The 13,874-nt window shown below is 44.8% G+C and overlaps 1 protein-coding gene and 1 pseudogene across 1 annotated transcript; both read right to left on the bottom strand.

Moving 5' to 3' along the window:
* Window positions 1-3,935: 3,935 nt before the first annotated feature.
* Window positions 3,936-6,411, bottom strand: LOC135450664 (UDP-glucuronosyltransferase 1A1-like). Its single transcript, XM_064719043.1, has 2 exons — window positions 5,572-6,411; window positions 3,936-3,941 (listed from the first exon to the last, which is right to left on the bottom strand). The coding sequence occupies exons 1-2, from the start codon at window positions 6,409-6,411 to the stop codon at window positions 3,936-3,938; spliced, it is 846 nt and encodes a 281-aa protein (XP_064575113.1).
* Window positions 6,412-7,760: 1,349 nt separating this feature from the next.
* Window positions 7,761-12,410, bottom strand: LOC135450663 (UDP-glucuronosyltransferase 1A8-like; annotated as a pseudogene).
* Between the last annotated feature and the right edge of the window lie 1,464 nt (window positions 12,411-13,874).

Genomic DNA, 13,874 nt, shown 5'->3' with positions numbered 1-13,874 from the left:
TAACAACAAGAAGGGCCACAACAGGATGGTCACAGGAAGTTTTTCCCCCCCAGTAAGCAGGACTAGGATGCTGGAAACAATGGACAAAGTAAAGGCTGATGGACTCAAGAATTTTCCTTGCCTCAGCCTTCACTGGCAACCTCTCTTCCCACACCTCTTGAGTGGATGGATGGATGGATGGATGGATGGATGGATGGATGGATGGATGGATGGATAGATGGATGGATGGCAAGATGTGGCTGGGGGAGCAAAATTCCACTCAGTGTAAGAGAAGATCACATGACCACTTGAGGAACCCAAACATAAGGGCACCTGATGGCCCAAACACGCGGGGCCCCATGAGATGCATCTCAGAGTCCGGAGGGAATTGGTTGATGGAGTTGCCAAAGTATTCTCCATGACATTTGAAAACTCCTGGCAGTCAGGTGAAGTCACAGTGACTAGGAAAAGGGAAACATTGCACTCACCTTTAAAAAGGACAGAAAGGAATCCCCAGGGAAGTACCAAGCTGTCAACCTCACCTCTGTGCCTGGCAAGATCATGGAACAGACCGGCCTAGGAGACATTCTATGATTTAAGCAAATGAGGGATCCTTCTACAAGTGGCTTGCTCAAAAGAGCTAATTAACAGATCGTTGATTTTCTAAACATGAATTTTCAGTGTAAGATAATTCCTGCCCTCCTGCCATTCCATATTGTTTTCCATTTGCAGAAGATTAGAAAAAATATTAAAGCTTCACACAGGAAATGGTCTGGATTCTTCACCAGTCTTATATTGTGACACTGCGAGGAAGATGGAAAATTGACTATCAAAGTTCATTTCCCTGCAAGGCTTCCTTTTGGAAGGATGAAGTAGGGTCTGGAAGGAGGAAGGACACAGACGTGGCTTTTGTCAGCTGTACTTAAAACTCAATCAGGAACTCAGAAATACCATTCTACATCAGTCTGGGAAGGGTTTGCCCCTGGGCCATGAAAGCAAGCAATATTAATGCACAGACAGGATTTGCAGACAAGCCCTAATCATGAAAATTATAGCACAGAAGTAATTTTGACAATAAAATCATTTAGTGTAGTGGTTGATAGCATACACCAAAATATTTTTAAGGACATTTGCCAAACTACTGCAGCTCTAGGCACATCCTTTGTAGGGAAAGGGAAGGCAGCATAAAGCTCTTGCAGATGCAGATGATGACAGAGCAACCAGAGCATTATCTACCACTTGGTGCATTATGACGCTTTATTTTGAAATTATGAAAGGGTGGATCTATTAACCAAAAAGATTCTCCATTTTTAAAAATCAATTATGACAGCAAAACCAATTCACGGACATAGTTATAGACACACAAAACATTTGCAAACAGCATTAAACATCCATATATTCTACCACAGCAATCACTGAACCTAAGATAATGGCTTTTTCTTTCCGCAGTTCATACCTTCAATAAAAATATGTTGGGAATCACTGGTGTTATAGAAACTTAATGTAATAATTTGCTCTCACAATTGAGAAATAGAGGTTATGTGGATGTTAAAATGTAATGTTACAGTAATATGTCCTCCCACAGTCCGCTTTCCCCTCTGCCTTGTAACAGCCTTAGTAGTGAGGGTATTTAGAGGAGGCTGGCTTGTTACCAGGAGGCAGGGCATATCAACACCTGACCTCCAATCAAGATGTAAGAAAGTGACTTCCACCAATGGATGGCAGAGAAAGAGTTGACTGACAAAACTTTGGGAGGGGGTTAAGGGTATAAACAGCAGAACATCCATTTCGTAGATGAGCACATGGCTGATAATCACGGGGGCTCTCAATGATGCAGTTTTTCCTTACTTAGTCCTTTTGTTGTATATTTTGTTAAGGTTTAATAAAGCTTTAAAATTTTTTAAAGGTGAGCAGACATTTCTCATACTGGCATGGGATACTCAAACCCAAAATCTGTTCTTTCAAGCCAAATGGATCCATGGCTTAAGAGCTCCTCTGGTGTTAATTGTCTGTGAAGAACATCTGAGGCCTGAAGTTTAAATGGCAAATAGGCAAAATGGGAAAGAAAGGAATCTATGAACTTGAGAGCTGAGTTTTCCACATGCTGGGTAAACACCATGTGGTCTGAGCTGTCCCTGAGTGTTTTTGGGATGAAGGAAGGCAGATCTGGGCACTGAACAACCTGCAAATCCCAACTGCAGGGAAATCCCCAGAGAAAGAAAACAGGACTGAGAGATGCAGAGGCAGGATTTGTCTGCAGGGTACAAGAGGATCCACAAGAACTTTGGAGGTACTGTGTCAGATCCCTGTTGCGCAGCAGACCGCCACAGGAGGAGGTGTAGAGGTTGGAGGTGAACCGGACTTTTTTAAGGAGAGCAGTAATTCTTTGACGGAAAGGTTTTCTTTCAAAAGGATCATTCCTGTGAGAATCAACTGCTCACTTTGAAAATTTAAAAAGGTTAATTAAACCTTGACAAAAATACAGCAAAGGACTACATAAGGAAAAAGCTGCAGCACTGGGAACTGCCCATGTGCATACCACGTGGCTGGTTCATCTTCAAGATGGGTGCTCAGTCAACATAGGTGCTGGGCGTTGCATCAGCCAGCCCTGGCCCTCCCAAAGTCTGTCAGTCTTCTCTTCTTTGCCATTTATTGGTGGAGACTGTTTTCATGTAACTTGATTGGAGGTCAGGTGTTGTCATGCTGCACCCCCTAAGCACCAAGCTTTTCCATTGCCACCTGCCCCATGCAAGGGACACATGTGCAGCCTTCTTTGTACCTGTCCCAGACAGCCCAGGCTGTGTGATGGCAACAATACAGGGGGGAAAGGGAACTGTGGAGAGAACAGAGGGCATCTAAACCACAATAACATAATTATACATCACTAAAGCTTTTCTGAATATTCACACGATAGTTTTCTTTTAATTGCGAGAGCCAGTCATCTCATTATCCATCTATAACATTCCCAAGGGAGCACACACGTGCTCTCAGCTTGTCCCTGCATAACCACACTGGATACCTTTTGAAGCTGTAATATGCAGATGCCTCCATGTCCAAGTTCGCTTCTGGTGCCATGGTGACAATCTGGTGTCCTTTTTAGCAGAGGGCCACCACCAGCAGGCGCAGGCTAAGCCAGTGACTTTCATCCATGGCACCACCCACAGCTTCCCACCACAAGCCGGGCACAGCAGGGACAGAAAAAGCAGAATCCCCACCAAAGCTGAGGAGCTGTATTTACCCACAGGAGCCATGTTCCCAGAAATCCAAATTCTGCTCATCTGCCTCAAGAAGCTTTTAAATACAACCACAGCTCCCTGCCAGATTCCCACATTCCCCCTTAATGACCTGGCTTTTCCAGCAGAATCATTCACTGGTAACCATTGAAGGCATTGATGAATCATTTCAGTGATTAATGAATTTGGGTTGGACGGAACTGGGCTTGGTAAGTGGGGCTCCCTTTGGCCTCAATCTCTGCTGGTTGATGCTAGATTGAAAATAAAACCAGGCTTTGCCAACATAAAACCCCAAGAATACTGCTGGCACTTGGAAGTAACCAGGCCTGCTGAAACCAGGTATTAAAATATTTCTTTCCTTCTTTTTGAGAAGGATTTTACAGCTGTTCTGAAATGCTTGGCAAGTTCATGTTTAAAATTATAAGTGTACGCCACTATACAGCACAATATCTATGTAAACCCTTAAGAAGAGGCTCTGGGATTTACATACAGCTCAGCAGTGGACCAGGAACACCACCAGATACGAATTTAATCCACTGGAGAAGCAGAGGGTTTGCATCAGTAAAGGACAACTACTGGGTTGAGTAGGGTCACATACCCTACTTCTTGTTCTCATCCTAATCTATCTCTCTCCATCATTTCCTCCTACCGGGAGAGATAGGAAGAAATCAGGAGTGAATAATCAGTATTTCTGCAATAAATATTGCTGCTGGACCATGATCTTTACCCCTGGGAGAAAGGAAAAAAAAAAAAAAAAGAGGGAGTCTCGCCCTCAGAGAAGAGTGGGTTTCATGCTGAAGCTGCTCCATGTCTTTGCCTGCAGGCAGGATGTCCTGCTGTTTTCCCAGAGGATCTGCCTGGCTTTGTCCCTGAGGAACTCTTAAGCAGCTCTGATGGACAGAAGAGACCGGAAAAAGCACTGCTCTGATAAAAGGGGGGCTCGGTAACAATTTGAAAGAGACTTCTGTGAAAAAGCAGAAGAGCAACAGAAACAAACAAGTCAATGAAACTGAACTAGCAAAGCCCGACGGTAGGGAAGGTTGGCTCTGAGGAAGGTGTGAAAAGCAAATCTCTTTTCTTGTGAAGTTTCTGTCATTCATGTTATCAAAAGACTGTGAATTTCAGGGAACAGTGGTGCTAGGCCAGAACAATCCATTCTAAAGGGCTTTGAAAAGGCTTGCAAGTAAAAAAAGTTTGAGGGAAGAACAGAGGAGACTGTTGATTTTTTAATAATGTTCACAAAGAAAACTTTTTAGGAAACCAAATTATGTATTGCTGAGGGAGCAGCATAACACTAACTACAGATCCATCACTGCTGAGGAGAGTTCCCTTCTCCTTCATTCCTCTTCCACTTAATCCCTGGCTTCACATGACACCATTCCACTGACAGCACAAGCAAGCAACAATACACATCACATGCAGCAAGAAGCTAATGTACATCCTGAGCACCAGCGAGATAATCAAGGGCTTTCTAGACCACAGATTCCCCAGCAAAGACCCATCAAAATTTCCCCATCCTAACTGGATCTGTCCTAAAATAGCAGCTCAGATTTCAGCTGGTTTTCATGGAAACTCTTAGACCAAAACCTTCACAAAATATAAGCCTTTGACTCAAAAACTTCTGGTACATAAAAGAGAACATGATGCTCTTGCACATGACACAGAGAGGTATTTTTCTGACTAAATAAGCAGCTAATAGTCTTGAAGAAATATTCTCCTGCCTTCTACATGAGGCAAAGAATTATTGGAAGAGCTGTTATAATTCACCAGCCCATTGTGGCATTAATTCCTGCCTAAGAATTTCTGTGCCAGATTTCAGCTGGAATTAAACACAGTATAGCACGTGATGCCATCACCAAACAAAATCCCCATGTTCGGCAGACCAAAAGAAAGGACCTGGAATCACATCTTGTGCTCCTTGTTCTTTATGAGGATTGGCTGTACTAAAGGGATTAAATGAAATAATATCCTTAGGTAGAATTCCAGAACGCTTTGGATTGAAAAGGACCGTAAAGCTCATTCCATTCCACCCCGTGCCATGGCCAGGGACACCTTCCACTATCCCAGGTCGCTCTAAGCCCTGTCCAATCCGGACACGGACACATCCAAGGGTGAGGCAGCCACAGCTTCTCTGGACAACTTGTGCCAGGGCCTCACCATCCTCACAGGGAATAATTTCTTCCCAATATCCTGTCTAATCCTTTCCTCTGGCAACTTAAAGCCACTGCCCTTCTGCCAACACCTCCAGTTCTTGAAAGTAGTCTCTCTCCAAGAGAGAGATAAGATACATCCCTTCAAATGCCTCACTTGGACCATGCAGGTGTGTGAGTGCCACAACCTCTCCCATCCAGCCGCTGACCTGAGATAAGGGCTTGTTCTTCTCTCCACAGTGGATGCCTCCAATGAAAACCATGTTGGGCATGACAGGCATGGGATAATCAAAGACAAAGTCGATTCTCCTCAGCCAGATGGATCCGTGACTTAAAAGCTCCGTCATTGTCATGGGTTTTTGGAGGAACTCTGAGGCCAGCTCCTCAAACTGAGAATAGGCAATATTGCAGATGAAGGACTCGGAAAGGGCAATCAGGAAGTTCTTGACCCTCTGGGAGAAGGTCATGTGGTCGGTGTATTCTGAGAACCCCCGTGGGACGTAGGACGGCGGGTCCGGGCCCTGAGCCGCGCGAACCTCCAAGGCACACGGAACCATCCGCAGGAAGAAAACACTGGGGATGGAGAAGTGCAGGGCAATGATCTGCCCACAGGGTGACACAGGATCCGTGAGCAGGGCATCGAAGTGACCCTCTCCAATGTACTTCAACAGCTCCTGGATGTGCAACAACGACTTGCACAAAGCATGGAAAAGGGCTCCGCTCTTCCGGTAATCTTCCAAACGCTTCCAGAACCTCACCATGAAAGGCTCTTGGCTGAAAAGTCTTGCACTGAAGGAGCGTAACTGTTCTTCCATGTCTTCCTTTGTTAATAGCACTGGGTAGGTTTTCAGTTCGTAGACATCTGAGGAATCGATCAGGATTTTGTTGTCTGATGCAATGACCACGATTTGGTGCCCTCTCTTGCTCAGCTCCATCAGCACTTTTTTCATGCTGAGCCAGTGGCTGCCGTCCATGGGGATCACCAGCAGCCTCCCAGCAGCAGCCCGGGTCAGGAGGCATAGGAAGGGCAGAAGCAGTGCCACCAGCATGGTGTGAGCTGTGCAGAGTGGAAGCCTGGCAGCAGAGAGGCCAGGAGTGCTCTGCCAGCTTTTTTAGCCGTGCCTCACCACTAACCTTTTGACACTTCTCCCATTTCAGGTCATCAGATCTTTGCGCCAAGGTCACAGAAAGCAATCAATGATTAGGAAGGGTTGCGAGCATGTTGGGACACAAAGGTTGCGTTGTGTGAGTCAAGAAAAGTGTGTCACCCACACACACACCAAGCTGAGGATATTGGGTCAATGCCACCTTCTTCCCTCAGCAGGACCCCGGCTTTGTGGCGCTTCTTGCCACCAGCCCACCATGCCCAAGGTCTGATGGCAAAATGCAGGGAAAATCCGTGAAAAAAATGCCCCCACAGAGTGGCTGGACAGAGCCCACATGGGAGGCCCGTGCCTATCAAGAGAGCCAAGAAAGGACTCTTTTCCATCGCTCTAACAGAAGGCTGACAGACTTGTCACAGTCTGAGGTAACTGGGCACTTTTAAAAAGCATTTTCTTCCCTAAAGAAACAAAACTATGTAGTACAGTAAAACATAACTTATAGTAAGGATTAATATGAAAAATCTTTGTAACAGGACCTGGGGTTTCAGTTTTGCTCTTTTTTTCAATAGCCAAAACCAGCTGGAACCCCTGAGAAAAAAAATAATTTTCCGAAATGCAAAATTGCATTTTCTGGACGCTAAGCAGCTAGCAAAAAATATTTCCCCATCTATCCATAAAACTTTCAGCCAACTCCTTATCGTATCAGGTATAAAACGAAGTTGCAAAAGAGCATTTCACCCTTGTATCCCAGATAACAAAGACCAACAAAACCTCTGGAGTGCAGAAGTCAGGAATCGTTCATGGCCAATGAGGGGTAAGTTCAAGATCAATGTTGGGTAGGTTCATGATCTCAACCCTGTGTCCAAATACTTCTTGGTTATACATTGCTAGGGTGTAATGCTGGTGATAAACTCTCCTTAAAAGCCTATAAGCAGGTGAATATGGGAAAAAATTTCCTTCTCCAGGTGAATCTGGGCTTGAAAATCCTGCTGGATTTTTTGTCCCCCATGCAGTTTCTGCAGGTTCCTTCACAAGCCTTGTGGGAAATCTGGGACTTTGCTGAGAACCTGCCCTCCAAAAGGAACAGCTGCTCCATCACCCATGCTGATCCCATCTTGGTCATTAAAAGCATGGATTAATTTAATGGGAATTTTCAAACACCTCAGAGCAAGGAGATGCACAGAAGACAGGCCATAACCTCAGATAAGGCTGCCAAATGAACACGGGAAGGTTGATCCACAAAAGCCCAAATGGAAAGTTACAGCAGATATCCATACCCAGGACAGCTTAGAACCTCATTTAATCATCTAGAAGAGAAGAGGAGGATGGAACTAGAAAAGGATTTCTTTTGGGGCTTAGATATTGACACCGTGACAATAAAGGCAGAATAAAAGGAATCAATTGAGGGGATGGCTGAGGTAGAAAATAGGCAAACTCTTCATTCCTATAACCTTCAATGAATATTACAAGAGAGGGGAGAAATGGACAATGCTCGAGAAAGCTGGGAGAGGAGCATAGCAAAGTTCTTCAGGATAAAAAAAGAGACTCTCATTTGCATAAAAGCTACATGTCACTTAAATTGTCCTAATTAAGTCTGATAAGGTTTGAGGTCTGGCAGGATGTGATATAATCTGAATGCTGCGTATTAGAAAATAACATTTCTGCATCAGGCAGGATTTCAATCTTTGAACACCAAGCTGTTGTCAGTCAGGGTTCGATGTAAGGATGGGAGTGACATCCCTTGCCCAGGGTGGCAGCGGGATGGAATGAGATAATCTTTAAGGTCCCTTTCAACACAAACCAGTCTGCCATTCTATGATACATTTACACTTTGCATTTTTCCATATAAAAACAAAAGAAAATTTTGTACCTGAGACAGTTTTTTCTTCTGAACACAATTGATCCCTCCAATAAAAGCCATGTTTGGCATCACTGGCCTCGGGAACTCAAAGACAAAATCATATCTCATCAGCCAGAAGGATCCACGGCTCAGGAGTTCTGTCACAGTCACTTTCTTTTTGAAAACCTCATATGCAAGCTCTTCAAAGTTATCATAGATGGGCTTACAGTAGAAGAGCTCCAGCAGATTGACCAGCATGTTCTTCACCCGCTGGGAAAAGGTCATGCTGTCTGAATTATCCAAGAATAACCTGGGGACATAGGAAGGAGGGCTTGGGCACTGGGTAGCAGCAGCATCCATTCCACAGGGAAAGCCCCGCAGGAAGTAGACGGAAGGAAGGGCAAGATACTCAGCCACCAGGGGCCCACACATCAGGATGGGATCTGTGAAAATCAAGTCGAATTTGCTCTCTTGCAGGTACTGCATCAGCTCCTCGTTCTGCAGAAGGCTCTTACAGTTGGTGAAGAAGACCGAGGAGATTTCTATCGTGCTTTGATACGAGGTCAGAACAACATTCCAAACAGACTGTTCAAGAAAATGGGCATGAACAAAGGCCTTGAGCATTTCCCCCAGGTATTCCTCTGGGTAAGGGATTGGATAGGCTTGCACTGTGTAATTCTGATGCTCCTCTGACTTCATGTACAGACTGGTGGAGGGTACAAGCACAACAACCTCGTGTCCCTTTTGCTGCAGTTTCTCCGCTACTGGGCGCATGCTGAGCCAGTGACTTCCATCCTGAGGTACCACCAGGATCTTTCCACCTTCAGCCAGGATTAAAGACAGCGTCAGGAGGAGAAGTATCCACGTGCCTTGGTAAAAAAGAACCATTTTGGTGCGAGTGATCCAGAGGGTTCTGCTCCGCAGGGATCCCCACACTCCTTTATACGATGGTCCACACAGACTAAGCAGAGAATTTATTGTCCGTAGAAATTAATATTTAACTTCCCAATACGGGTGTGATTAGCCTGTGATTTTGCCTGTGTTTGTTGGAAGGGAAGGGAAGCTGTGTCCTTCCCGAAACGTTTTTACTTGCTGTTATTTTTAAACTTCAAACTCTGTCAGCACTAAGACACTGTCAGCACTAAGTCTGTGACATGAACAGCAGGGACGTCATGTTGCAAAAATAATCGTGGTTAAAACTATTAACATGGTAAATACATGGTGAGAAAAAAACAAATATACATCCAGAAGAAGGGATGCAACTCCATTCCTGAGGACACAAGGCTGATGTTGAATTCCCAGACCCTGGAAGCAGCACAACCTCCACCTCTTACAAAGATGTAACAGCCACCAGGATGTACCAGGCAATTCCAAATCTAAACAGAACAATTCTCATTGGCTTTTTTCCTCCTGACTCTACAGCGAAAAGTGAACCAATGGAAGGGTACAGGGCAAACAAAGGGAAAGGAGGCCGGCACAGAGACACAAAGAAGGAATTCTGGTCTTTCGTTGCTGTCTTGAAAACCCTTTCCACACATTGTGAGCAAGATCAAATTGAGAAGAAGTTGTGACATGTCCCACTAATGCCACTGCAGGTATGTGTTGCGTTTATTGAAGTGAAAGCAATGGCGGAGCAAAACCTTTTGGAGGGTGCTAAGGAAGGAGTCCTTGTGACGAGAAGCTGCCATCAGCACAACGTTTTACCGCGCTATTTATAAATGGTGCTGGGACTCCCAGCATCCTCAGTCAGGAGAAGCAAATCCTTACACCCTGAGGCAAAGTCATTTGTCTCATGACACCCAAAGGGTGCTGTGACTGCCCTGAATAGCTCCACTCTGTCCCTCTGGACATGGAGGAACCACCCTTAGGCATGGAAAACCAATTTCTGGAGAGGCGCAGCACAGGAGAGATGGGAGATGGCACAGATTGAAAGCAGGACACTGAAGGGATTTACAAAGAATTGTCATTCAATGCAGGAAATCTGGATGCAGAGACTTCATTGCAACTGCTGTGACAAGAGCTGACCAAATTAACTTGGAAATTGCTGCTTGGTGTACTTTTTAGTCTGGACTCGACTGGATTTTCAGTGGTAATAGCAGTTGGCTGAAAAAAGCCAATACATGATTTTTCTATGTATGGAACGTGATTTTCTCCTAACAGAAGTCTGAAGACAGGTACTGGCAGGGATCAAATGAGGGCAGGATGTGTCTACCCTTGTAGCAAAGTTATGAACTCTTTATGGCTCTGAGAATTCTAGGATAAAAAAGTAAAGACTTGAATTGTGGAACCAGCAAGAATTTGCTTCTTAAATCTCAAACAAGAAACACTGTCCTGAGGCCTAATGTGGTAGAATGTCTTAGATAAAATTTCATCCTACTATCTGAGTTAATACTATTATTCTGCGCCTTGTTTATCACATTTAGAGGGCCTGTCAAAGAGCATCAAAGAAATCTGAAATTAATCTAAAACAGGAAAGAAAAATCCCACCCTTCCACCTCACAGATATTGTGCAGAGATATTGCACTACCAGAATTCAGAAGTGAGGGAGCAATTTCCTAGGAAAGTGATTTGTGTCCTGCTTTGTGCCTGGATAGAAATGTCCAGTATTAACATTTTAAAGATTGTTGACTATCACAATATATTTAGATTTCTCGATTAGCTTTAAGACCCTCCAGAACAATTCTGGCAAAAGCGGATGTCAAAATATGAGAACTTATCTTATTTCAGCATTCAAGTGTTTTTCACACAATCCAAGACTGTAAGATTATTCCTTGCCTTTTTAACATGACATTTATATTGCACACAAACAAACAGGAGTAACCTAACACAGACAGTTTGGAAATGATTTGTCATGAAAATACAACTCAAGTGAATCAACTGATGCTGCTGAGCCTGGACTGAAAAGCAAAATATGACTCTTGGATTTTTGATCAGACAACAGAAACAGATGTCAGATGCCATTCAAATGAAATCAAAACTGGATTTGGTTGGTGGTTAAGACACATTCACTGTGGACAGAAATTCCCATCTGGCAGAAGAAATCCCTTTCTTGTTTGGGTTGTTACAAAACCTTAATTAGTTCAAGTAAGTCTCTGTTAAGGTTGTTTGATTTGAGCATTTGGGAAACAACTACCTAAACCTGCATGAACGAAATAATTACAAGAAAATTTAAAAAATAAAAATCAATAGCTATAAATGTGCTGGAACAACAGAATGAATTTTCAAAGGGACATGTACAATTTTAGGCAAAGGAACGTTACCTCTGGCAGTGGTTTCTTCTTCTCACAGTTGATCCCCCTACAAAGACCATGTTGGGCATCACTGGCCTGACGTACTCAAACACAAAGTCAAACCTCAGGATCCAAACGGCAGCCGAGTTCACCAGGTCCATCAGGGACACATCCCTCTGAAGAACTTCAGAGGAAAGCTTAAGCGCTTCTTCATAGTAAACATTGCAGTAATCAAGCTCCAGGAGGGAAATCAGGGCATTTTCCACCCTCTGGAAAAAAGTCATCTGGTCCGAGTTGAAGCTGAAGACTCTCGGGACGTAGGACAGAGGGCTTGGGCTCTGTGGGGCTGAAAAGTGCAGGTTGCAACCAAATCCCCTCATGAAGAAGACAAAGGGAAGGGAAAGGTGGTGCGCGACAACGGTTCCACACATGAAGAGAGGATCCGTCAGGACGGCATCAAAGCCGCTTTGGTTGAGGAACCTCAGGGTCTCCTGATTGCGGAACAGGTCCTTGCACTGGTCAAAGAAGATGTTGAATAGATCCACTGAGGACTTGAACATGGCCATGGCATTGAGAGGGAAAGGCTTCGGTGTCAGGTGCACGGTGACGTATTCCCGGAAGGCGTTATCCAGCTCTTCCAGGCTCTGGCTCACCGGGTACGTGACCACCTTGTAGTCCTGCGTGGTCTCCGTCTGCCAGCTCACCTCAGGAACCAGCACCACCACCTCGTGTCCTTTCTCAATCAGCTTAACCACCACTTCCCGCATGCTCAGCCAGTGGCTTCCCACCATGGGCACCACCAGGAGCTTCCCTCCATCCGAGAGGCCAGGCAGGAGGAGGATGAAAATCCAGGCACAGCAAAGCCTCAAAGCCATGTTCCTGTGATCGCAATAGGGCTGTAGAAGAGATCTCTCCTACCTGTTCTAGCCTGAAAATGCTTTGGAAAGCAACTGAAGGATGATTTGCCAGCTTTTGTAGCCATGCCACACCTCTGCCCTTTTGACTCTCCGCCCATTTCACGTTATCAGAATGTTGTACCAAGGTCAGAGAAAGCGATAAATGATGAGGGCGTGTTCCGGGCACGTTGGGATTCAAAGGTGGCATTGCGTGAGTCAAGAAAGGTGTGTCACCCTCACATACTTCGAGCTGAGTTATTGGCTCAATGCCACCTTCTTCCCTCAGCAGGACCCCGGCTTTGTGGCGCTTCTTGCCACCAGCCTACACCGCCCAAAGTCTGATGGCAAAATGCAGGGAAAATCCGTGAAAACAATGCACCCACAGAGTGGGTAGGCAGAAGCACTGCTGAGCCCACATGGGAGGATAGTGCCTATCAAGAGAGCCAAGAAAGAACTCTTTTCCACTCCTGCCACTGAAAGCTGACAGGGTTGTTACAGTCTGAGGTAATTGGGCACTTTTTAAGAGCATTTTCTTCCCTAATGAAACAAAACTATGTATTAGAGTGAAACATAACTTATAGTAAGGATTAACACGAGAAATCTTTGTAACAATACCTGGGGTTTGAGTTCTGCTTTTTTGTTCAAAAGCCAAAACCAGCTGGAACCCACGAGAAAAAAAAAATTTTCTGTAATGCAAAATTGCATTTTTTTGGAAGATAAGCAGCCAGCAGAAAATCTTTCCTCATCTCTACATATGAATTTCAGCTAATTCCTTATCCTATCAGGTATAAAATAAAGTTGCAAAACAGCATTTCACCCTTGTACCACAGATAGCAAAGACCAACAACACCTCTGGACTGCACAAGTCAGGAATTGTTCATGGCCACTGAGGGGTCAGTTTAGAACCAATGTTGGGTCAGTTCATGACCTCAACCCTGTGTCCAAGTCCTTCTTGGTTATCCATTTCTAGGGTTTAATGCTGGTGATAAACTCTAATTAAAGCCTATAAAAGCAGGTGAATACGCGATGCAATTTCCTTCTCCAGGGCGTTCTGGGCTTTAAAATCCTGCTGGATTTTTTTTCCCCCATGCAGTTTCTACAGGTTTCTTCCCAAGTCTGGTGGGAAATCTAGGACTTGGATGAGAACCTACCCTCCAAAAGGAGCAGCTGCTCCATCACCCACACTGATCCCATCTTGGTAGTTTACTGCATGGATTAACTTAATTGGAATTTTCAAACAGCTCAGAGCAAGGAGATGTATTGGAATATGAATCCCAATATAACCAGTTAGATGGTGCCTGGGCCAGTTCTGACCCTCGCTGCTGGGCCAAAGGCAGCACTGTGGTGTTTTACCCCAGAGATACCTTGGCTGCTGGAGAGTGCAGCGGGGCACAGACGCAAGTCCAGGCTTGTCAGGACTCCGTTTACCTCAGGGGAGAGCTT

Source organism: Zonotrichia leucophrys, chromosome 7, assembly GCF_028769735.1.
Source record: "Zonotrichia leucophrys gambelii isolate GWCS_2022_RI chromosome 7, RI_Zleu_2.0, whole genome shotgun sequence".
Classification (NCBI taxonomy): domain Eukaryota; kingdom Metazoa; phylum Chordata; class Aves; order Passeriformes; family Passerellidae; genus Zonotrichia; species Zonotrichia leucophrys.
Note: the sequence above shows the minus strand (reverse complement) of the source record. Positions and strands in the feature narration are given on the sequence as shown.

Coding starts and splice junctions, on each gene's coding strand:
- LOC135450664 (XM_064719043.1), bottom strand. CDS start 6,411: ATGCTGGTGGCACTGCTTCTGCCCTTCCTATGCCTCCTGACCCGGGCT.